This window comes from Trichoderma atroviride, chromosome 3 (assembly GCF_020647795.1).
Source record: "Trichoderma atroviride chromosome 3, complete sequence".
In the NCBI taxonomy this organism is placed as follows: domain Eukaryota; kingdom Fungi; phylum Ascomycota; class Sordariomycetes; order Hypocreales; family Hypocreaceae; genus Trichoderma; species Trichoderma atroviride.
In genome coordinates this window covers 5177023-5201264 of record NC_089402.1, presented here as the reverse complement: position 1 = coordinate 5201264, position 24242 = coordinate 5177023, and the positions used below count along the sequence as shown (strand labels likewise).

The 24242-nt window shown below is 53.0% G+C and overlaps 8 protein-coding genes across 8 annotated transcripts; 5 read left to right on the top strand and 3 right to left on the bottom strand.

Moving 5' to 3' along the window:
• Positions 1-1956: 1956 nt before the first annotated feature.
• TrAtP1_007043 (uncharacterized protein) lies at positions 1957-3620 on the top strand (the record flags this gene model as incomplete). The annotated part of the gene is made up of 5 exons (XM_066113369.1): positions 1957-2053; positions 2148-2492; positions 2545-2628; positions 2701-2945; positions 3060-3620. The coding sequence occupies 5 exons, from the start codon at positions 1957-1959 to the stop codon at positions 3618-3620; spliced, it is 1332 nt and encodes a 443-aa protein (XP_065969455.1).
• A 2756-nt stretch (positions 3621-6376) lies between these two features.
• TrAtP1_007042 (uncharacterized protein) lies at positions 6377-6826 on the top strand (the record flags this gene model as incomplete). Its single annotated transcript, XM_014082172.2, has 1 exon — positions 6377-6826. One exon carries the CDS (start codon positions 6377-6379, stop codon positions 6824-6826), a length of 450 nt encoding a protein of 149 aa, XP_013937647.2.
• A 719-nt stretch (positions 6827-7545) lies between these two features.
• TrAtP1_007040 (uncharacterized protein) lies at positions 7546-10263 on the bottom strand. Its single transcript, XM_014082173.2, has 4 exons — positions 9596-10263; positions 9071-9526; positions 8688-9002; positions 7546-8618 (listed from the first exon to the last, which is right to left on the bottom strand). Exons 1-4 carry the CDS (start codon positions 9902-9904, stop codon positions 8556-8558), a joined length of 1143 nt encoding a protein of 380 aa, XP_013937648.1. The 5' UTR covers positions 9905-10263; the 3' UTR covers positions 7546-8555.
• Positions 10177-10464, top strand: TrAtP1_007039 (uncharacterized protein; the record flags this gene model as incomplete). The annotated part of the gene is made up of 1 exon (XM_066113368.1): positions 10177-10464. The coding sequence occupies one exon, from the start codon at positions 10177-10179 to the stop codon at positions 10462-10464; it is 288 nt and encodes a 95-aa protein (XP_065969454.1).
• Positions 10465-10656: 192 nt separating this feature from the next.
• On the top strand, positions 10657-13117 carry TrAtP1_007038 (uncharacterized protein; the record flags this gene model as incomplete). The annotated part of the gene is made up of 2 exons (XM_066113367.1): positions 10657-10707; positions 11060-13117. The coding sequence occupies 2 exons, from the start codon at positions 10657-10659 to the stop codon at positions 13115-13117; spliced, it is 2109 nt and encodes a 702-aa protein (XP_065969453.1).
• Positions 13118-19447: 6330 nt separating this feature from the next.
• Positions 19448-19792, bottom strand: TrAtP1_007037 (uncharacterized protein; the record flags this gene model as incomplete). Its single annotated transcript, XM_066113366.1, has 1 exon — positions 19448-19792. One exon carries the CDS (start codon positions 19790-19792, stop codon positions 19448-19450), a length of 345 nt encoding a protein of 114 aa, XP_065969452.1.
• An 86-nt stretch (positions 19793-19878) lies between these two features.
• TrAtP1_007036 (uncharacterized protein) lies at positions 19879-20361 on the bottom strand (the record flags this gene model as incomplete). Its single annotated transcript, XM_014082175.2, has 1 exon — positions 19879-20361. The coding sequence occupies one exon, from the start codon at positions 20359-20361 to the stop codon at positions 19879-19881; it is 483 nt and encodes a 160-aa protein (XP_013937650.2).
• Positions 20362-21651: 1290 nt separating this feature from the next.
• TrAtP1_007035 (uncharacterized protein) lies at positions 21652-22599 on the top strand (the record flags this gene model as incomplete). The annotated part of the gene is made up of 1 exon (XM_014082176.1): positions 21652-22599. The coding sequence occupies one exon, from the start codon at positions 21652-21654 to the stop codon at positions 22597-22599; it is 948 nt and encodes a 315-aa protein (XP_013937651.1).
• Positions 22600-24242: the final 1643 nt, after the last annotated feature.

Genomic DNA, 24242 nt, shown 5'->3' with positions numbered 1-24242 from the left:
GTATTGAGCGCGCTGAAATGCAGACAGGCAAGACATTGGATGGATATGGCGTGCATTTTAGCGACAGAAGCTGCAGGACCAGACTGCTATACTGGATGTTGATCGAAGAAGATCTGTTGACATTGGAGGTGTTGTTACATCTCCGGGGCATGTCTTCTGTCAGCAGCTTTGGAGAACTGCTCTCTATTGAATCACGGAACACAGCACCGGCGCAACCGCGAATTGACATCTCCAAGCACGAGCAATTCATCCACTACGACATGGACGGCCATTGTTCCAATCGGCAGGGCTAGGCTGTCAAAAGGCTTGCTGGGCCCGCAAAATCGCCAGCCAAGGTTCGCGACTAGGTTCAGCCGGGTACCCAAGCCCCCCCATAAAAAGCATAAAAGAGGCTCAGGAGCCCTGGCGCTGGGAAAAGAACGACCGGGCGAGCCAAGCAGGAGTGGAATCAGGGCAGCAAATCAGGCAGCACGGCTTCTGCCCACTAGGCACGATCTCACAGCTTGGAACGTCCTGATCCGATCACTAGACTGAGATGGACAGACGACATATGCGGCTGTCAGGCAAAGGCGAAGCGTGGCTTGCACATGCCGTGACGGCGAGAATCTTTATTTCTCGAGCGTGCTTTTTGGGTTCCGCTTCACTGCTGACAAGAGCGAGAAAAACCACAGCAATAGCCTGCTTATACGGGCCGTATCCAAAAATAGGCGGGCCAATGACTAGACGGGCGCCACCAAAAGGGAGCCACGCGCGACAAAGGCTAATATAAGAAGCCACCAGCTCTTTTTTCGCTCTGCTCCCAGTTATAAAGCAGGAAGCTGCTGCTGCTTCGTATCCGGCGGAAGAACCATGTCCGTCGTCATTACTACGTGGGATGCTGCTCCTCGTTGGCCATGAATGTTATAGGTATATTAGGGATCTCAACATAGCCTCAATGACCATCGGCCAAATCAAGCTGCAGCAATCCGGACATGGCGGCACCAATACGATACGCGCATGCACCACTTCGTATTCCTCTGCAAAGAACGGTTAGCAGCTGCCAGAACGGGCATTTCAACAAGACTCGAGCTGCTCCCCGCCTGATGCCCCATGTCCATCCCATTCATCTCCGCACTGAACCTGGGGATGACAGCCATTTGCTGCTTTTAGAGATGAATTTTGATTTGTTCGTTCGCATTTGCTGAGCAGCAAAATCACGGGAGCATAGCTAGAAAAGAGCTTGGGAAACAAAAAAACTCTCGCGACCAGCTTACGGCTTGCCATTAGAAATCGGTAAGACGGCATTTTGCACGTAAATAAAAGCTGGCATGCAACCTGTTGCTACCCGTCTCTGCTTGTATCCCCAGGCACGCCCAAGGTGCAGCAGTACATACGCGCCAGGTACCTACATGCCAGTGCAGCTGCCGCTCTGCCCTTCACTGAGAGCCCCGTAGCGCCCAGCCCATCGCCGGTCTTTGCGCCACCGCTCCAGTTAATCCCCAGTCGCAAGACTCTCACTTCTTCATACAGTAGCAATCGTCAAACCGCTGACTTTTTGCGGCCCCCCCTTCAGAAGCGTGCGTTAAGTCACTGCGGTTTTTTCTTTTTCTCGTTTTCCTGCTTTCCTGCTTTCCTTTTCGACCATCATCCATTCGTTCACCGTCCATCCGCCTCTCTCGTTTCCCGCCATCGCCAGGTGTCGCGAATCGCAGCTGAGCTTCTCGCCATCCATCGACTCTCGCTTCTCTCGCTCGCTCGCTTTTTTCCCACTCCCCTCGCTATCTGTCTGTATCGTCAAGTCAGCGCCGTATTCTCGTATTTCCACGTATTACGGAAACGCATCGACACGCAACCGTCGCAATTTGTCGCGATTCGCTTTTTTTGCCGACTTTGCGCTCGCCATCTGGCCTTTCCTCGCGGATTCGCATGCTTCGATTGGCGCTTTGAAAATCGACTTGTGCCTCGGGTGTTGACATCATGAAGTCATTCTTTGGGCCCGGCGCCATCGCCGCCCTTTTAGCTGCGGCAGACATCGCTGCCGCGCAACAGACGCCGTTTTCCATTTCCTCAACCGGTGAGCTTGTCCTCTACATACATCTCCCTCAACTTTGTTCTCTTGGCGAGACTCGCGGCTGACATTGGCCTCTATTTTTCTTCATTTGGCTTAGATGACATCAAGAAAACAGCAGCCACCCTATCGTGGGATCTGCTCCAATATTACAAAGGAAATGAGTCCGGCCAAACCCCAGGCCTTCTTCCCGGACCCCCTCCTGTTGGACCTTACTACTGGTGGGAAGCCGGTGCCATGTTTGGCACGCTGATCGATTACTGGTTCTTGACCGGCGACAGCACCTACAACGACCTCGCCATAGCAGGAATTCAGTTCCAGACGGGAACCGACGACGACTTCCAGCCCCGCAACGAAACGCTCTCGCTGGGAAACGATGACCAAGGCTTTTGGGGCATGACGGCCATGTTGGCTGCCGAGGAGAACTTTCCCAACCCCCCTGCTGGTAGGCCCGGGTGGCTGGCCCTGGCTCAGGCAGTCTTCAACACCCAGGCCAGTCCCGACCGTCACGATGACACTTGTAACGGTGGTTTGCGATGGCAGATTCCCCCCGACCAACAAAGGATACCCATACAAGAACAGTAAGAGACATGTTTGAGCCTGACGAAAGACGAGGCGTGAATCATGACGGCAGCTAACCAGTGCGTCTGCAGGTATTGCCAATGGCTGTTTCTTCAATATAGGAGCACGTCTGGCCCGTTACACTGGCAACACGACCTATTTGGACTGGGCGGAGAAGACGTGGAACTGGTGGGCAGGCGTCGGCTTCTTGGATGCCGAAACATATGCCATCTATGACGGCGCTGATGTTGCGGTGAACTGCACCGACATCAACAAGGCCGAGTTTTCGTACAACAGTGCAGTCTGGCTTCTCGGAGCCGCATACATGTGGAATCATGTACGTTTTCCCCTGTCTTGGTTCCATCAGCCAGCGCATGTCTATATACTTTGCGCTTCCCGCTTCCCGCTTTCCGCTTTCCACTCCTTATTCCCAGGCTAACCGGTTTGACAGACCAAGAGCGACGTATGGAAAACCAGAGTCAACAAACTCGTCGATCACGGCCTCGAGACCTTCTTCCCCAAAGGCATTGCGTACGAGCCCACCTGTGAACCTTGGGGCACTTGCTCCACCGATATGTTATCCTTCAAAGGCTATGTCCATCGATGGTACGCTACTACAACGCAGATTGCTCCTTTCACGGCTGGAAAGATTCTTCCCGTGCTCAAAACATCGGCGACGGCAGCCATTAAGCAATGCACGGGTGGCGCTTTCGGTCGCCAATGCGGTTTCAAGTGGGATTCGGGCAAGTATGATGGCGTCACTGGCGTGGGCCAAGAGATGAATGTCTTGGGCGCCGTTTCTTCTCTTCTCATCGGCGGCAGCAAGGGCCCAGTAACCAACAGCACCGGTGGCACGTCGCAGGGCAATCCCAACGCTGGCGCCAACCCGAACAGTTTCGAAATACCTGTGACGCCAATCACGGCGGGCGACAAGGCTGGCGCTTCAATAGTCACCATCATTGTCGTCTGCTCCACCGTCTCTCTGCTCGGCTGGATGAGCCTTGGCGCGTAAGCTGGCTTTGCATCTCCGAGAGTAGACTTGTTCAAGTCTCTCGTGTTGGACAGAAGAAAAGAGAGGGAAAAAAAAACAAAAGAAAGAAAAAAAAAACACAAATGGTCTTACGCTTATGATAAAGTTCCATTGCAGCCAAGCTTTGTAAGACTATATATGGTGTTTCGGTTGGCTATCTAGGGGATGGACTGGAAGCACTTTTACGACTTCTTTACTATCACTCGGCGTTGGGATGCACATTTTACCAGGGATTCTCTAGCATTGTCTTTTGTTTTTGTTTAGTTCTTCCACTCCCCTTTTGATGTTCGCCTTGGAGGTGGGAGCGGAAGCTGTCGTCTAGGATAATGACGAATATAGTAACTACATGCTAAGACAGTACCTGTTGCTTTAATTTTTTTAAATGATACAAATTTCTGATGAAGACTTTGGCCCACAAGTAGATGATGTATCAGCTCGACAGGTGATTTGATCTCAAGTATTCAAAATCTGTCTGGTGTCATTCTCTACCACGAAAATCGCGTACCTAAATGACGATCCATGCATGCTGTCGCCGGCAAACTACCGGCAGCTTGCAGACAAGCGGCAAGATCCGAATCCCAAAGAAAAGAATCCGATTTCCGAAAGAAAAGAAAAGAAAAGAAAAGAAAAGGGAAGAAGGCATCCGAATTGGAGAAGAATCTACTGCGGGCCTTTTTCTTCAAATCAGGCAAGCGAAGCCTGTTGATCATTCGGGATCTCCATTGGGGAAAAGCATATGCGTCATTGTACAGCTTTGGAAATCGGAGCTCGGAGGGCATGGCAGGGCATGTGTGCGGATTAGTCACAGCTGTGATTCCTAAAACCGAGTATAGGACCAAGAGAAGAGAGAAATGATGCTACAACTGGATGCTAATCACTCAGCTAGACAATGCATGATGGTCCGATGGGATCAGATCAGGTTCAGGCCATACCAGGTCCAAGGTGCAACGTTGATTGCACAGTAGCATATGAGCCTGCAAATGCAAATGCGCTATTAATACTAGTCCTAATAAGAATATAAAATTAAAAATCCAGTAGCATGGCTGGATGAAGGATCAAGTACTGTAGCACAGCTCAGGGAGCTCCGGAGCCGAAAGCGAATCCCCCCTGAATTGAGCTCTGCTTGTGGTTACTCAAGCGGCGTGGCAATGACGCAAGGGGCAGCTGAGGTGAGGGAGAAAGAAAAAAAAAACTCAATTGCAGCGCGTGATGGACTGGGCTAATTTGCGCTCGGCTTACCTAAGGGCGCTGTAGCCCCCCCATACTGCGAAATAACGTGCTCAATGGCTCAATGCTGGTGAGATGCCTTGCCGATGCTGTGCCTGTAGCATCATTTGCCGGTCAAATGATCCCATGCTACGGCACATAGCATTGATGCGTATTTTTAGTTTTATACGCGACTCTTGACCCCTCGTGGCCTCTGCATCAAGTCTGTTTGGATTGCCCCTGAATAGCCTCAACACGTTGCACGTACAGTAGCATCAGGAATCACACCTCCAGGCAGCACAATTAGACAATGAGAAAAAAAAAAAAATTGCCACAACACGTGGAATCTTGCAATTAGCTCAGTCGCCACCTGAAGCCAGAAAGAAAAGAAGAGTCAAAGAGTCCAGCTCGCAGCGTTACCCCTTCCGGCATTCTCATTACCTACAATAAACTCGCGTAGGGCAGGCGCTCCGAGGCCCGCGTGACGCACGCCATCGGTCACCAGAGGATTCTGCAAGCGGCCCCCCCCTGGCTTTTACTGCAAAAGCCGCTGTAAGGCGCTGGAGAAATGGCGAATGCATCGCTGAGCTCCGGTTGTTACAGCGTCGGGTCTGGCCACTTGGGCTCCACGCCACGCCATGGTAGCATAGCGGAAGCTACGGCAGAGGTACTTGGTACTGTCACCAGATGAAAGTGCGGGATATAAGTAGATGGCAAGTACACATCCAACAGCCTTAGTCTTCGCGACTCGCAGCGGGAGGGGCTGCCTGCTAAAACTGCCCACCTGAGGAGCTGAAAACAATTTGACTGGCTGCTAATTTCGTAAGCTTGAAGCAACCGTTGGTAGCCATTTTCATTTTTTTCGCCATGGTTCCATCCAGGTGCCAGGGCCCCATCCGACCAGGCCACGTCCGGGCTTAGCGTTTTGCGGGGGAAAAATTGCAATTTGGTAAAAAAAGAGAAACTATTACGGCATCCGGCGGCGTGCCATTGGGTGGAAGGCAGTGGATGCCGATGGATCTGATGGATCAGCAGGGAAGAAGAAGAAGAAAAAGAGCAAGAAAATCCTAAGCGGAGCCAGGGGCAACCGCAACCAGGAGCTATGGAGAAGAAAAAAAAAAAAAAAAAAAAGATTTTTTTTTTAACGTCTGGCCCTGGTTAGTCTGAAATTGGATCTTGGGGTCTGGTGACCCCAAGTTTGGCTGCAGCTGCTTGTGTGGCCAAGGTTGTTGGTCAGGAGCTTCGTTTCGTATAAGACGGATCGTGAGCCGAGCCTTTCCAGTCGGTGTTGTTGCACACATATACTGCTGCTGCTCCTTGACTCCTTCAATACTCAAGCTCGATTCCTCGAACCCATTCAGCACATTGAAGCTCAATTCACTTGCACCTACGCAAAACACACCTGATACGAGTCATCGTCAACTGCATATACCTACCGCCTATAAATCATCCACGCCAGAGACTGAATCCAACTTGCTACGGCATTCTGCTACGAAACCCACCAAAATCAAACAATCCAAACAACCGCCATCATGCCTTCCGGCTACATCTTCACCGAATCCGCCCCCTCACAGTCCACCTTCTACCGCTCCGGCCGTGGCGGCGCCGGCAACACATTCCGCACCACATCCTCAACCTCGTCCTCATCCTCATCCTCATCCTCGCCCGCCGCAACCTTCACCCCCCCGCCAGCTGCCCAGCCAGCGCTTCTTCTCGGGCATCGGCGGCGCCGGCAACGTCCACCAGGCGGCCGAGCTGCAGCCCGCGATCCTGCGCTCGCTGGAAACGCCCGCCGACCACAACCCGTCCGTGGGCTACGTCGGCCGTGGCGGTGCGGGCAACGTCTACCGCCGCAAGACGAGCGACGCCGGCAGCATGTCGAGCGCCGACAGCGCCTCCAGCTCGGTGAGCGACAAGGCCAAGCTGTGGGCAACGCGAGTGGCCAGTTCTTTTGGACGCAAGTAGGAGCAGGACATACATGACTGCTACTACATTGCCTGCTGGACCGGCGAAACAGAGACTCGGCGTTGAACTTGGACTTGGGAATTGGGAATTGGGCACCTTGGAAGCGATACTACTACATACAACATACAACAAATAATCTAAAAAAGCAACAACTCAAAGACACCAATTTGGTGTTGATTGGGGTTACGATTACGACCAGCGCACTGCATGCGGAGCAACTGCCATGCTACCGCGTTTTATTATTACTACTATACCCGCCTGGACTTGAATTAGGCTAAGCAAGGGAGAGGAGAGGTGGACTGCATATCTGGGATTTGCGAATAGGAGTTGAACACGGATCGGCAGATGATCCTGAGAATAACAGGGGAAAAAAGTTACTTGAAGACGCATATATACCATACATACATAGTTGACGACGATCAATATTAAAAGATTCTCCTCATTGATTTACATGATATTTCTCCTATTCACTTCTTGGCGTTAATTCGAACGATTACGAGTATTTGCCTCTATCATCTCTTGACTCATTGATTTGCTTTTCCCAACGTCGGATGCGTGTCATAGAAAGGTGCGCTGTTCTCGTACTCCGCCTTCTAGGTGTTACACAACATGCGTCTTCAATCCAGCATCTCCGCGGCGCCTCTTGGACGGAGAGATGCTCCGGGGTAACACAGCATTGAAGCCATTGACAAGAATATTGAATAAAAATAGACATAATTTAAAAAAAAAAAAAAGGCTACAACATTGTACAGAGTACATTTCATCACCTTTGCTATTTCTGGCAGCCAAGCGAAATTCGATTTCATTCTGCTTTCATAGAACAGACGTACCCCGCTTATAGAAGCGAGCCTCCAAGACAAAACAACCCCTCCTCTTCTCCAAAAGCCAATCAACCACAGTGTAAAATGACTCCTCTTCTCTAACCAAATCAATCCAATAATTATTCTTCGAAAAGAAATTCAGCAACACAAAAAAAAGAATGTGATTTCGCCCGGGCTCGAACCGGGGACCTTTTCGGTGGTGTCAACAGAATGTTAACGAAATGTCATGACCAACTAGACCACGAAACCAGCCAATTTCTCCAAGCTTTCACGATCGTGAGCTTGTGTTGCGGATCGGCAGGCCACAAGTCCCTTAGAAAGCTTTGCCTTTGCCATCCACAAAAACACAAGTTACGTCTATTTTACCTCGACATCTCTTCATCAACACATATACAGCCAGTCATTCATTCAGTCAACATTCAACATTCAACATTCAACATACATTACATACAAGAGCTTCAACCCAACCCTCTCCACCAGTTCATCCGCAAAATCGGGGTATCATTAGGCTCTCTTGATCTATCAGATAAAAAGTCCTACACAACTCCCTCATCTAATGCCCGCTTGCTCCAATGTGTGTATAATAAAAAAAAAAAAAAAGTTTCCACCCCTTCCATCTCTGTATCATATAAACCAAGTCTTAATGTCTTTTTTCGTAAGGAAGAAAAAAGGAAAAAGAAAAGAAGATTAGTCGTACACCGTAAGAACTTCTAAACCCCTCTTTTGGAAATTTTATCTTTTTTTTTTCTGTTTTGTTTCTCTCCCCTTTTTTTTCTGCTGCCGAGTATCAAAGCAGCTTGTCGTCTTTTGAAAGAAATTCATCAACTACGCGCACTTTCGTTTCAGAGTAAAGCAACCAGACATGCAAAAGACAACTTTCGCTCTTCCTCTATGCCAATACGCCAGCGTCCATTATCGTCATCAATCATGTGAATTTCGTGTGAATAATATCCGGATTCTCGTGCCAGTCATCAATGCTCACAAGCATCTATCCCACCGTCAGCAGATGTAATCACTAAGCTCACACACCCATCAAATCGCACAAAAGGCCACTTACTTTGCGGAATGTACTCAAGCCAGCAAGAATACTTCCTCCAATCCATGTAGAGTATTTGCGTTCCGGAGGTGCAAAAATCTTTATTCTCATGTCCTTGACCGCCAGCTTCTGCAGTTCCGTCAGGAGTCGGTCGCCAAAGCCCTTTGTCAGCGTGCTGCCTCCAGACAAGACGATATTGCTGTAGAGTGATTTTCGGAGATCCAAATCGGTGCGGCTAATGGCATCGACCACGATCTGGTGCACACCAGGATACTCCTGGCCGATAATCTCAGGATCAAATAGAATCTCAGGTGCCCTGAATCGCTCGGCTCCAATCTATCCAAGTGTCAGTAAACAAACAAGATGCAACTCGCTCATCTTAAGCTCGTCGCCATTTCTCTCACCTTGAGCTTGTGGCCGTCTGGCAAGACGTATTCAGCGAATTTGCTCTCGTTCGGCTTCACGCCGATCCAGTCTCTCTCCTCCTTCTTCGGATCATGCGCCACGTACGACACACTCTCCTTGATCAGCCTGACCACTTCCTTTTCCGCACTCGTATGGAAGATGTAGCCGCTCTTGCGCAATAGTGTCTGCAGATACTCCGTCACATCTCGGCCCGCGACGTCAATCCGCTGTATGCTGCTGGGCATCGCAAAGCCTTCGTACACGGGCACCGCATGCGACACGCCGTCGCCCGAGTCGAGGACAATGCCCGTTGTCCGGCCACTGGCATATAAGGATAATACGGCCTGGATAGACGTGTGCAAGGCGGGCACGTTGAATGTCTCAAACAGAATCTGCGCGGCCGTGTCGCGGTTGCTTCGAGGGTTCAGCGGAGGCTCCGTCAGCAATACAGGGTGCTGTTGTGGTGTCAGCGCGAAACCGCCTCTCTTTCAAATCATCGTCAACGCTCGAGTTGTTGCACAAACCTCCTCGCTCAGCGTCTTGAGTCCCTCGCCGTACACGTATTCCCAAATCCTCTCCATGTCGTCCCAGTCAGTGACGACGCCATGCTCCAGCGGGTAGTGGATCTTGAGCAGGCCCCTCAGTTCGTTGGAGGCCTTGTTTCCGATGAAGAGATCGCCCTCCAGCGCGCCGGCCAGGACTCTCAGGTGCTTCGGCCGGCCAACCCACGACGGGAAGAAGCATTTGGGCAAATCCTCGCCCGCGAAACCGGCGCGAATCGTCCCCGAGCCGTTGTCTAGCACAATGGGGGCATTGTGCAGTATTTCGGTCATTTTCGCGTCTTGAGCCCAGGCTCGAATGATCCAGTCACGACTTGGTCGTGCCGTCTATCCTCCTCAATCTCCGTCGTTTTGTATCGTCCGCAGCGTTGCTCTGGCTGGCTGTTTCTCCTTACTGTCTTTTGTTGTCTTTATCCAGCTCTCTCGCTCAGGGTCTCCACAGCATTGGGTCGGTGAGGGGCAAAGATGTCTCTCTCGTCGTCGGGTCGATTGACAAGAATTCACATGCGCACGAAGCCGTCAGGTTGCAGGCCTTGCAGCTCAAAATGACCATTCAGCGCCTTGTCCCTGCTCCAAAGTTGTGGTCGTGGGTGATTGGCGCTTCCAGCCGTCTAATCAAATCATCTCTCGCATGCACTTGGATGGAGCTCCCTCCTCAGCTATTCCAGCCACAGGCGCGCTGGCAGCTTCACTGCGTCCAATGCGCAAGCCACAGCCGCATCACGTGGGGCCAATCCCGCCGGCTGTGGCGCCTCAGGCAGGAAAAGGCGGCCGTTAAAGTGGTTTCGCGTGGCTGCGCGTCTCCTCCACCGCAGACCGCGTCGCCGACGTGACATCGATCCGAGCTTTCTTCAATCTGCCTCATGGCGAGGCCTGGAAAAGCTCTGCCCGACCCCGACGACCGACCATTGCGCTTGAAGTGAAGCAGCCTCGACCGCCATCGCTCTTTGCTCTGCCACCATTGGCCCTTGCTTCCCCATCTGCTGCTGTTTTGTTGATATTGTGCCGCATTTGCTACCGTCGAGATGGTCAAGGCCAGTGCGGGCACCGGCATTTTCAGTGCCACGTACAGTGGAGTAAGAGGTCCCCCGTTGATGCGACGATGATTGTGCGGCCGGCATTGGACTGTGGGATGCATGCATGGAGGCAATGTATTAAATTGGAGAAGAGAAGAGAAGGACGAAAAAAGTGGAAAGCAGAAAAGGCACTGGCTTTTTATAAAGGCATTATCATGGGCATTTGGTTGCAAAGGGAGAAGGAGGAGAGAAAGAGAAGATGAGAAGAAGAAGATGCATTGGATAAACATGAGAGCTCGTCATGTCGCTGCCGTTTCTGCTGATATTCTATCCGCACGTCTTTTCATCATCACATGCAAAACAAAGCTTAAAAGGAATATGCCAAATAAACTAACACACACTTCTCTCTCAGATCCCTGTTTACGAATTCCAATTCGGCGGCGACCAGAAAGAACATGTCATGCGAAGGAGGCACGACGACTGGATCAACGCAACGCACATTCTCAAAGCCGCCGGCTTCGACAAACCAGCCCGAACGAGAATTCTAGAAAGAGACGTACAGAAGGATGTCCACGAGAAGATTCAGGGAGGCTATGGCAAATACCAGGGAACATGGATCCCCCTCGAGACCGGCGAGGCCCTCGCCCAGCGACACAACATTTACGACAAGATTCGACCCATATTTGAGTTCGTCCCCGGGGACGCGAGTCCTCCCCCCGCGCCCAGGCACGCAAGCAAACCCAAAGCACCAAAGTCCCGTCCTCCACCTCCAAAATGGAATACGGGTAGGTCCAAGGTCGCTAGCCATGCGCCTCCCAGCGTTACTAACGCAGCTTCAGCTGTCATGCCTGTCGTCGAGGAGTATGAGCACAGCGAGAGCGTCATGGCCGGCATCGAGGATGACACGCCAGACAATCTCACTGTAGCCTCAGCCTCTTACATGGCCGAAGATGATCGCTACGACATGGGTCACATGCCCACAGCGCACAGAAAGAGAAAGAGAGAAGAGCAGTTACAAGACCTCACAGAGCAGCAGCACGCCGTGTACGGGGACGAGCTTCTCGACTACTTCCTCCTTTCCAGAAATGAGCAGCCAGCAGTGAAGCCCGATCCGCCGCCAAACTTTCAGCCAAACTGGCTCATTGATGCTGAAAATCACACAGCCCTGCACTGGGCTTCCGCTATGGGCGACGTGGACGTGATCAAGCAGCTCAAGAGATTCAATGCAGACGTTGCCGTTCGGAATATTCGTGGCGAGACGCCCTTTATGAGATCGGTCAACTTTACAAACTGCTACGACAAACAGACGTTCCCTTCAGTTATTAAGGAGCTCTTTGAGACGGTCGACGTCCGGGATAACCAAGGATGCACCGTCATCCACCACGCTGCCATCATGAAGAACGGTCGTGTCTACAGCCCATCCTGCTCAAGATACTACCTAGATAACATACTCAACAAGCTGCAGGAGGTGTTTGAACCGAGTGCTTTCCAGCGGTTAATCGACATGCAAGACAGCGAAGGAAACACCGCCCTGCATCTCGCGGCACAGCGCAACGCGAGGAAATGCATCCGCGCTCTGCTGGGCCGCAATGCCTCGACGGACATTGCCAACCACGAGGGCGTCCGCGCAGAAGATCTCATCATGGAGCTCAACGCCTCCAAGAAAGACCGTGGGCCACAGCGGTCATCGTCTCCCTTTGCGCCGGACTCGCAGCGGCGCGCCACGTTTCGGGACGCCTTCTCGGGTGCGGGCGGCGACAAGGCGCGGAAGCTCCCTCTATCCTTCCAATCAGCGGCGGCCACGACGGTGCAGTCGCGTATATCCCCGCTCATTATGGAAAAGTTTCAGCTGCTCGCGAAAAGTTATGACGAGGAGTGGCACGAAAAGGACGTCGCCGAGGCAGAGGCCCGGCGCATACTCACAAACACGCAGGCCGAGCTGAATGCGGTGCGGCAGCAAATCACAGAGCTCGAAACCCAGCTCGAGGCCGACGACGTGGCCGCCAAGGTCATGAACGAGGCTAATCTCGTGAGGCACAACGTCCTATCACTAATCACCCACCAGAACCGGCTGCATATCCATCAGGCGGTGGAAAATGAAATGAGCAAGCTAAATGGCGACGGCGGCGGCAGCAGCAGCAGCAACCCCAACGGCAGCGCCAGCGGCAACGGCATGCAGGACGACTCGTATGAGGAAAGGCTTACGCTCGCGCGCCAGCTGAGCCAAATGCTTATGGAGCAGCGGCAGGCGGAGACGGAGTACGTCGACGCCCTGAGCATGGTGGGCGTCGGCGACAAGATTGAAAAGTACCGGCGCCTCCTGAAGCGCTGCCTGGACACGCAGGACGGAGAAGTCTTGGACGCGAACCTCGACAGTCTGATTGACATGATGGAGGAGGAGCGCGAGGTGCACGACCTGGACGGGTCAACGCCAGTGGGGGGCGACCCGATGGATTTTGCAGTGATGTGATTTTCTCACGCATTGTTGCTATTGTTTCGGCTTTTTTTTCTCTCACTTTGCTGTCTTTCTTCTTTATTTCTCACAACAAGCAGCTTGAAGAAAAGAGCAGGCATATTCATGGGCGGAGAGTGGGCAAGAAGATGGCCCCCTTTTCCCTTGGGGAAGAAAACAATTTTTCAAAAGGAAGAGCAAAAATGAAAAGGAAAAGATGCACTATATTTCATGCGCAAAATTCCCTTTTTTTTTTTTTTTCATTCATCCATTCTTACTTGTTTCCTCGGATATATATATCCCTGAAAAAGTGTATTCCCGCCCCCTTCATTTATATGAGATGTCATCACAGTCATCACAGTCATCACAGTCCATCCGGGCTTACTCTTGTTCCCCCTTTTTATCATCTCTCTCTCTCTCACTCTCTATTTTTTTTTCCAAAGTGGGAAATGGATGTACGTGTATGTGTGTTTACGTGGCCGGCGAAGGAGAATAAGAAGAAGAAAGAAGAAAGAAGGGAGGGGTGGCAGGCAAAAGCTTACTCGCTGCCTGACTGCCCATCTACCCATATTGACGGTAGTAAGGACATTTTGGTGAGATACGTTTTTTAGCGGGTTGGTGGTTAAATCTTCATGTCATGGAAGAGCACTATATAGCAGTTATTGAGCGGAACGCATATATCAAACCTAGGGATGGCTCTTTGGCGGCGAATCCGGCGCTGGGGGAGGTTCAGCAATTTTACCACATGTCTATTCGTCGACGTTTATCCTCTGCTTCAAACATGACATTGAGGCAAAATCTATTAATATCATGATGAATCAGCTTCTTTGTAAAAGATAAAAAAAAAAAATCACGGCAACTTCCATGCCGCATGGCAAAACCCGTTATTCTTTTCTTTTCAAGCAATCGTTACGCCGTGTTGCTAGAGAACCAGAATTTTGGCGGATCTCGGCCCGGCAGACTCGGCGCTGGGGACAAGTTTGTGGAGCCCGACTGCCCCCGGGGTAGCATTACGGCGTGTCACTTACTGCGACCATGACGGGCTGCATGGAAATGGGCAGCCATGACGTTTTCGAAATGAAGAATGGATAGCGACATGCTGATGCTGATGTTGTCAGTATTTATGCGCCAGGCGCTAATCCACACAATGCTGTCTTGGTGCCAGGTCCTAGCTTGGGAAACCAAGCGGCCACCTCCGGTCCGAATGGACCAACCCCCTCCGGAGACGGGTGTCCGGGCGACTCGGTCCACATCAACCAAATGGGTAGTTGCTTTTTTCTCTTTGGAGTTGCGTGAGATTATAAAGTGAGAAGACAATGACATGCCACGGGACATGCCCCACAGCACGGAAAAGAAGAAGAAAAATCGAAGCCAATGATCATGGCCGTTGTGAGTCAGTCAAGTCAAAATAAAGATTCCATCATGATGAAAATAGCAAGGTCCGAGGCACATCCCCTGCCCGACGCGAGAGACCCGGCCAGCGGCTGGTTGGATCCTCCTCGGCGCGGTGGGACTGCGACTGAAGGATTGCCGCTTCTGGAGGAGCTAAAGCCACGGCGACTGGCTCAGACGGCCTGCATAGTATGGGCGTCAGGTGAGCAGCTGAGTCAGGGCGCCTATGTGAGTGAATGCACCGTAAGATGGCGGAGATGACTGGCCAGGCATTAGACGCCGTCCTGCCGCTCGGTATAAGTATGCTTGGGCGTAGGACCAGCCATTCGCTCCCCGACGCTGCTTCGACTGGACTGCATGCATAGGGGCCACGCCTGGAGGCCATCTAGCGAGTCATGCCAGGTTAGGAGCATGTATGCAATTCGGCCGCTGGCTCTCATGGACCATGTAGCCCAGGGAACAGATGGCTCATGGGTGCTGGAAAGGCTATTCGGTGCAATTATGCGTGCTAGCTCAAAGTGGCGCGTATTCCTAAAACCACTCGGGAGGATGACGGCTGCTTTTGTACACCCTACGAGCTCTTCGGAGGGTTACGTACATTACGTACACAGTTGGTACATTAGCCAGGAAAATCCAATGACCACGCCGACATGCGGCCTAATGCGGTGAAACACCAGTCACGAGGCATTGTCCAGGGTTCGGATTTCGGTATCTGCGAGACGAAATAACAGGTGCATGCCTGTGAAACGCAAACGATAGCTCGACACCAGCATAAAAGATGGGTGGTGGCTCGAAAGCCGTCATACAGAATAACATCCGCCATCCAGATATTTGGGCGCAGAGCTATTGCAGCTGAAACATGGATAGATATCCGATAGCTTGCAGGTGACTCCACCAAAATCTCAGACAGACACATGCAGCTGGGCCAATACTCTGAGCACTGAGCCCGAAACCATCTCCACACGAAAGCGTAATAATTTCATCTGTAGCCGCTTGGGTGAGCCTCACCGTCAGAGTGGCAAAGAACAACTCATGAATGCTCGAGGTAGCACCGTATGATCGCTTAGAGGCGGATGCCTGTCGACCTGAAAATGGCTTCGGATGTGAAGTAATGGCTTCTTCTGCCCCACGTAGACAACGAGGCAGGCCGACGTGGCATCCAACAATGGAGACTTGATATTGCTGGCAATTTATCGGTGGTTACACAGCATGGTGGAGAGCGTCATGCGGGAGAAACTAAAGGGTAAAGGGGGGGGATCCGGTGCGGTGTACAAAGTACGTACATGTGCCGTACTTGGACTTGGTATCGAATGCTTGATGCCGCCGGGGAATGGAGCAACACGCACGGCGACGTGTGCCTGCGGAGTCGGAGAGCAAGACGTCGTGATGGCTGCGCTGTGGGATCCGCCAACCCGCCTCGGCCTATAACTTGAAGTTCAGATGTCCGTTGTGGCCTGAACGGTGAGGAGATGCCCTCTTATGCAGGCCGTGATTTGCTGCGTGGCCCATGCTAGCGAATGTGGCACCACAGCATGGCGCCTGTGCACTCGACAGATGCCATCCCAGGGAAGCCCAGATCCAAGCAAATAGGCCGTTTGCATCATGGAGACATGGAGATGCAGAGGTTAACGTGCTGACCACAGCGGGGGGAGGGGTGCCCCGAGTGTGTAAGGCTGACGGAAACCCCCCCCGATGAGGTAGGCATCTGTAACTGACGGGCGTAACAAGACCGTAGCTGCTGGGTACCTCGACGCCGGCTGCCATTAGCATCAAGTACAGCGGCCTAAGCTGACTTGCTGACACAGCATGGCGAAGAAGACATGGCAGACAGAGCGAGAACGAGCAGGAGAGAATCGAGTCTCCAGGCTGCTCATCAAGGGACCTCTTCGAGACTACGGCACGGTCAGACTTGGTGGGGGAGGAGCAAACCCCGGGCTAGAGCCAGAACGTCCAAGTCAGAGTCGGATTGAAGCTGATCCAAGACAGGCTGCCCAAAAGCAGGCAGTGGCTTGCTGGTGCCCGATCCATTGCTGATACTGCTAGTAGTAGAGGTGGTACTGGCACTGGCACTGGCATGACTTTTGCGGTACATCGCATGCATCATGCTGGACGCAGCAGCTCGGAGTCGCTCTATCAGACTCGTACAAGCAGTACAGTATGGATGCATACGCCGTGGCATGCATATGCATGGCTAGCAGTGCTAGTGTGCAGTCGCGCATTTGAGCCGCAGCGGTCAGGCCTGCCAGGGTTCGTGCCACGGCGAGCTGAAAACCAAAGTCAAAAGTCGAAGCAGTGTCTGGTCCATGGCCCGGAGAGATTTGGCGCCCCACGAGCAAGTGAAGCTGGACCAACCGCAGCTGGATGGGCGGGCGGTTGGGCGTAGCTGGCTGGTGCGCTGTGCTGCGTAGCGTCCGATAGTCCAATAGTCGGAGCCTGGTTTTTTTTTTTTTTTTTTTTTCCTTGGTTTCTCAGATCGATCGGGAGAGTGACGATGCGCTTGTGCAGGTTGATTCGCCGAGATCGTTGAGGCTGAAGGAGATTGGACTGGCCACTGTGGAGGTGCAATGGGATTTTGATTTTGAAAAAGAAGATTGAAGCGGAAGAGTTGAGGAGGAAGAGCAGCAGCGGCAGCAATAAGCATCAGCTCCCTTGGATCTGCCCAGGCAGCATAAAGTGTCCGCCAAAGCGGAAGGCGCACTGCTGCAGAGGCCCTGTAACTCCAGTCGCTGTGCTGTCCCGGCAGCGCTGAAGGGACAGCTGTGGCGGCTCGGTTCCGGGGCCTGTGCTGTGGGGATCGGCAGAGGCTGCTTGATGGGTGTTCTAGAAGGCCGCCACTGGCCACTGGTCAGCTGGGCAAGTATCAGCCAAATGGCGATGACGAACGAGCACGGGCTGCATCCAGCATGATTCGCTACCGGTATTCTGGGTTGGGGAGAACGCCTCTTTGAAGTACTGATGTACTGTTGGAGAGCCGATGCGGGCAGAGCAGCACCACTATTCGTCTTCTGCGGCATTGCTATATGGAATCGATTTGCGCAAGTCTTACACGCGGGAGAGAATGCGACTCGGGTACCTTGTTCACGCAGCGCAGAGCACACCCTGTGGCCATAGCGTCATTGCCGCAACGTGCATCCTGAGCGAGAAAAAAAAAGGCCGGCGGAGAGACTTGATGAATCTGACAGACGCGGGAGTGGTCGCATGTGCTGGTATTGAGGTATTGCCATCTATCGCATGTCATGTATGATACGAGTGACGTATGCGGAAGCAGGGTCCATGCTCCACGACTACATGTACCCAATACGGCCCGAGAGCAGACTCGTGTTAGTGTACGAGGACGGAACAGTCAGTTGGTTGTCAATATCGAGAATGAAGGCTTATACCAAGGTTAAGCGGATAGAGGATTCGAGTGCCTGTTGTCTATTGCTAAATACAGCCGAGTATCTAATTCATACACTCCAGGCAAGAAAAGCCGATGCGACTATCCATCCATCTGTAACGCTACTAATCATACTAGTGGCAGTGGTATTAGATGCCTTTCTGCAAGCAGACTGCCGATGTGATATCGCGGCTTGCTGTATCCTGTACCCGGACATATACACATCACACTCCACGTAGGATATGCAGAATGATGCTGCCATATCCACCCAGGCATCTCCTCATGAATCAGAAAACTGATGCACCCCTCGGCCCTCTTCCGTGCTCGTCGCATCCCACAGGCGGTAATGTCGGGGCTGCAGCATCTCATCCACCCCCGTGACTGCATGCTGGCGGTATCTCTGCCCGGGCATTGGCCACGCAATTTACCCGCCACACCACATTCCGCACGATGGCCCGCGCGATTTCCCGCAGCGGCCAGGTTTTTTCAGCTGCCTTGGACCACGCAAGTGACGCACCTTTAACTCTATTTGCTTCCAGAATCAATGCGCGACTGGCACAGGCCCCCTGCCGCAGTTTGACACCCGCCGTTTAGGTCCCGGTCTGTTGGAGTGTCCAAGTCCTGGGTACCAAGTGTTAGTCTGGCCAGGTAATCTGGCGACATGATTTGACAATTGATGAGAGGAGGCAGTTGCAAGTTTCATCTTCAGCCCAGGCGCTGTGGCTGGCGTTGTGGCGAGTGCTCGTATCCCCATCCCCATCCCCATCTCGTATATTGCTTCCATCTTGTTTGTTTTCCTTTCCTTTCCAAGTTCGTTGAGGCACAGGAGTAGCTCCGCCGATCGCCAAATTGGGGCCGCCTTTTCAGCTGAACAGGTCTCGTGCCTGGGCATGTACAGCACAGTAGCCATGTAGCACCCATGTACATCTCCATAGGCCCCCCCCCGTCTCGGGCAGCAGCGATTGGAAGGCCCCTGGAGATGCTTCGATACCTGCATCCTACTTGTGCAAGATCATGTTAGCAAGAAAACAAAACTCACAGCCAAAAGTCTATCGCCTGCGGTGCCACCCGGTGCAATTTTATTTCTGGTAGCCCATGACGGTAGCCCAGGACGCCACCAGATGCGCTGTGGCCAGTGCATATACGCTTTTAGCAGCGCCTAGCTTGGCCAGGGCCAGCCACCTCTTCTGTGCTTCGTATGCAACAGGTCCTGTAAGCCGAACTGACGGACCGCTGGCAGCTCGTCGAAAAGTAATCGTAGGCGACCCGGATTGGCAACGTATACGAGCCATGCGGCCGAAACCACCGCTGGGCCGGGTACCGGTACGGCGAGTACAAGAGCCACAGGGCTGACGGTACGCGGCAGGTACTTGACCGGGCCCGTCAGGGTACCGCTACGCTTAGAGTTGGCGCGGTGCCGCCTGCCGTATCTCGTGCATAATGTGACTGTACCTGCACCCGTACACGATGGGCGCCGGCGAGGTTCTGCTACCCGGCGGCAGGTAGGACTTTGCAGCAAATCCGGAGGGGTGGCCCTTTCTCGCAGGTACGTGTCCCGCCCCCTCTTTTCTCTCTTCTCCTCATCTTCTGATCTTGTGCCCGAAACTGGCCAGCTTAGCTTTGACGGCAATCCATCGTCGGTTTTTTGGCCTTTGCTGACAGACTGACTGACTGGAGATGATGTCGCTGCTAGTGCCGGTGCAGCAGTTATCCTGGCCGGCTGCCCGAATAGGCAGAGCCACAGGCGCGCTGTTGTACCGCCGCCTCTTGCCAGGCTGTCTGCCCGCCATTCGATTCCATTTGTCCTGCAAGGCCGTCAATCGTCGGTCGGGGTCGGCCACATGGCCAGCCTCGGGCCAATCCAAGGCACCGCCAGCAGCGCCTGTGTCGCCAAGCGCAGAGGCCAAAGCCCGCCGGCCTCGCATCGAGGCGTCTCGATAGGGCTCACCTCAGCTGAATCCCCCTCCTCGCTCAGTCGCCGGGTGCCAGCTCCCGCCGGTTGCGGGCACCGCTAATACTGACACCAGCCTCTGAGCAAATCGCCTCTGGCTCCCTGGATCTCGCTACCGAGCGAGCCATGCGCGGGGGGCTGGTGGCTCGCCAGACGGTACCGAAGGCGCTGCAGAGCCCCAGCAAGCTCCATGCCAGGCGACGGGGCTGCTGCCGGCGCGGGCGAGTCAGGAACGCCGTCAGGCCCTCGGGCTGCGTTCATGGCTGCTGAAAACAGGGATCTCTGTCGTGCCGCCAGGGCCTCGAAACACTCCCTTTGCTCGGGCCTTGCTGCTTTTGCGCCTAGCTGCTGGGTAAGCCGGCCAATGGCCATCAGACTACCACCAGACGCTCTGGCTGCCCGTTGTTTGCTTTCTGGACTTTGCTGTCCCCGCCCGGGGTCTTGTCCTGCTGCTGCTGCTGCTGCTGCTGCTGCTGCAGGACACGGCCCATCCATCGAGCCCTCGACGAGGATCAACCGCTTGGCGCGTCCCAAATTCCGCATCTCGACGGCGACCCGCCATGAATCTGTGCCGGCGCCGATACCCAGTAGCTGGAAGAGGGAGGGGCCAATGTGTGGAAATGGACATGGACATGCTACAAGTACAGCACTATGCTCATGCTCCATGCCTGCCTCCCACCATCACCACAGGTATATGCTACTGTAATGCTAATGCCATGCCATGCGAGGCAAATCACAAGCACTGACCCTCTGATGCCACACCCCCAGCTCGACGATGCTCCAGCTGCCATCAGCATCGTGGCCCTGGAGAGCGGTGCTACTGTACATGAGTCTCCTGTTTCGTACATGGCGTTCGCTGCCCAAGACTGCTCTGGCCGTGCTACGCCCATACTGCCCATACTGCCACCCCCCTCTGGGCTCGGATGTTTCTCTCATGCTAGCCGCAATGGCTGAGAGGCTACTCCCGCTGTGCTGCTGCTTCTTCAGACGACCAGCATGCGCTTCCCCCGGTGGGATCTAGCGCGGTGGGAAGCATCTCGCTCGCCGCTTTGCCCCTCTGTTTGCAAAAGAAGAGAGAACAAGAGAAACAGCCACACGCATATCGACACACCGTATCCTGTCCCATCTCATTTCGAATTATATTAAGGTTCATCTCACCCCGACAAACATTTCACTCTTCTTCCCCTCTTCCTTTGTGGTCATCGTCCGTCCCTCTTGTCTTGGTCTCTTACACTTTCTCTTACACACTCATTCGCTTCCGGCCAGCCGTTGCTCTTCGCCGCCAGCAGCGGAAAACGAGACTTGCCTTTGCAACTGAGTCGCGCATCCCCTTCCCTGGTCAGGTCACAGGCAGCAGACGGCCCATCGATGTTGTGCCTGCTTCTTAAACCCTATTCCGATACGAGACAGCCCGAGGGACTGCCTTTTGCGACCATAGCCACGCCTGGTTCTAGATAATTCGCCCGCTTAAATCGCCACATTTACGCATCAACCGGTGTCACTTCGGCTTGGCCCGTATTCAGCCTCCCGGGCCTCACTCAAAGGAAGCGTCGTTGGCAAACTCAATATCCGAGGCTGCCGACCTCGAAAACGTCGCCAACGCCAGGCCTGACCATTGCCCTTTTGGGACTGCTCTTGCTGCCAGACAGACTGCCCCACGGCAGCGCGCATCACCAGTAGCCGCCTCATCGTATCTCGGCCTCCCTGCAAACGCCCTACCAGACGCCGTAGGGCAGAAGAGTGCCGTCTGACCGCAGGAATAGTGCGACTTGGCAGGGACCCCGGCTGACGGCGCCAGGCCAAATTTCCATAAGCAGTCACCTCCATTCCACCATGCCCGCAACCACTCGTGGAGGCCTACCCGGCGCCGACTACAATTACTTGAAAGCCCAGCCGCCCGCTTGGGACTCGGTTCGAACTGCGTTATCCATCTTTGCCCTGTTTGTCATTGCACGCTATTGTGTGCACAAGACGTACCGATGGCTTAGACCAGCTGCGAGGCGTAACACCACTGCACCGTCCTCCCCCACTTACAACCTGCTGCGGCAAAGACTGTGCCAGCCACACCTGGGCCCGATGGACGATGAAAAGAGGATTCAAGGGGTCAACGACCAACTACAAGAGCATGTCAATCCGGCCACGACGGCGGCCTCAACCACGACGACCATGACTACGACAACTTCTCCCATTGATCGGCACCCGCACTGGAGAGGCACCGGTGGCGCCTTGCCTGGGCCCTTCATCTCCCGGCTGCCTCCCGCGCCACCTTTGACTCCGCCGGAGCTGAGCACAGCCGTCTTCACGTTGGACGAGCAGTCGCCCAGCAGCCAGAGCTTCATTCACCAGCCCAACCCCGACTACATGTCCTCGACGTCCACCACTGCCCTTCACACAGACGGCCCTGATTCTGCCTCCATCCCCCGGCGTCGATCCTACACTAAGACGTTCCCCATTAGCGTCTCCGTGTCTCACTCTCCTCCCTCGCAGTCGCCCGAGGCTGAATCCCTTGATTCAGCCTTTTCGCCCAGCTCCTACCCCCCGTCGACTGGGTTGTTGCCGCCTGCGCCTCCCTCCGGTCTGGACCTGGACGCGGATGATTACAGCCATGGCCATGGCCACCGAAACGTTGATTTGCAAGGCGAAATCATCTCCGTCCTCGATCGCGAGGGAGCTGGATGGACTCGCCATACACGCGTATACGGTGGCGGAGCCTGTCTCGCATGTGCCGCCAGCGGCGGAGGTTTCTACGGAGCCAATGTTACCCCAGAAGAGATGCGATGATGAAGCGAAAAAAGATGGCTAGGGGGGGGGGGAGAAAGCTTAATCGTTCCAAAAAGGGGGGGGGGGGGGGACTTCGACCGGACCAAATCGGCATTCGCTAATTATTATTGCGCTTCTTTTTTTGCCCTCTTTGCCTTCTTTCATGTTGCTACTGAACTTGTTCGCTTAGAAGATTCGAAAATAGCGCCGCCAAGGGGGGGAAGCAGATGGCTGCATCATCTTACGCATGAACCCGAGTCATGAGGCGCAGCGTACTCGTTTTTATCTTGTCCTATTTCCTCTTGTAGTATGTCTTTTTACATGGGTGGCGCATCGCTGCATTTCTTTGTTTACAGACTTTGTCTCTTCTACACCATTGTTCATCTCTCAACATCTCTTTTTTTTTTTTTTCCTATTTGCTTTCTCTTCTCTATCTTTTGTTCTCGGTAGATGGCTGGCCATGTCATTATCTTTGATTTGCATGCTCCCCTCCCTCCGCTGTTATTTATTCCTCACGTTTCAAGGCTTTTTATTAAGCTGCACTGTAATATGGAGTCAAAGTTTTGTTTTATTGGAATGTCAAAAAGATGAAAACAAAAAAAGAGCTGGGATCAGGGGTCTTGGACATTTATTTCTTATTTCCCTTTCCGCCTCACTCTCCCCCCTTGCTCTTGTTCCACAGCTTATTAGGGTTACGAATATTATGACGATATGATGAATGCTTGTCATTTTCTTTTCTCCTTCTACTTTTATTTTTCACTATTCATATCAATAAACATTACTTGTTGCACATTCTCTCTGCTTTTGGGGACATGTTATGAGACTAATCATTGCCGGAGGACTAGGTTGCTTCGGGTCTAATGTACGATAGTAGTACCTATTTCCTAATCTAATGTTTTTGATACGCACGATGAAAGCTGGTTACCCAGTCTTGCCCTTCTCTTCCCACCCTCTTCTCTCGCTTGAACGGTTCAAGGCTGCAGCAGGTAGTAAACTAGCAAATTCTTTTCTTTTAGTTTATTGCTCCTAGTCCATAACCTTATTGATTACCTTTTCTCATTCACGCTTCCAACGAGGGCTGCGTTCTGGAAGGACTCGTGGTTTCGTCGGACCTCGACGTATGTTATGACACATATTAAGTGTATGACGATGGGCTTGTTTAACAATGCGAGTAAGCGGGCACCTTCTATCCACCACATCATCGCCTAGGTACGGGGCAACCTATAGACTTGTCCCAACGCTCCGGGGACTTGACTGATTTTCAAGGTCCCCTTTTGGCAACTGCCCAGGTCTTGTGAACTTCCCTGGCCGAGCCTCTCTCCTCGAATTGGGAAAAGCATGTCATCTCAATCACAAAATGGAATTAAGAATCGGACTTTGTGAGGCTCTGAGGACCTCGCGGAGCAGAAAAGTGACCAACAAGGGAATAAAAAAAAACTACAAAGATTTGTCATATTTCGCTCGGAGACGAGGTGGGCGAGGCTCCCGAGTGAGCTACCCCTGTGCTAGCTGGGTCGCTGATACTCATACCCAGCGACTTTTCGAATGGTTGGTCGTTGACAGCTCTAGTTCTCGGACTAGTTGTCTGCTTACTTTCTCATCGCTAATCCGTGAGGGAGGCGGCTAATGATTAGTGTACGAACGATAAAAAAAACCATGCCTCC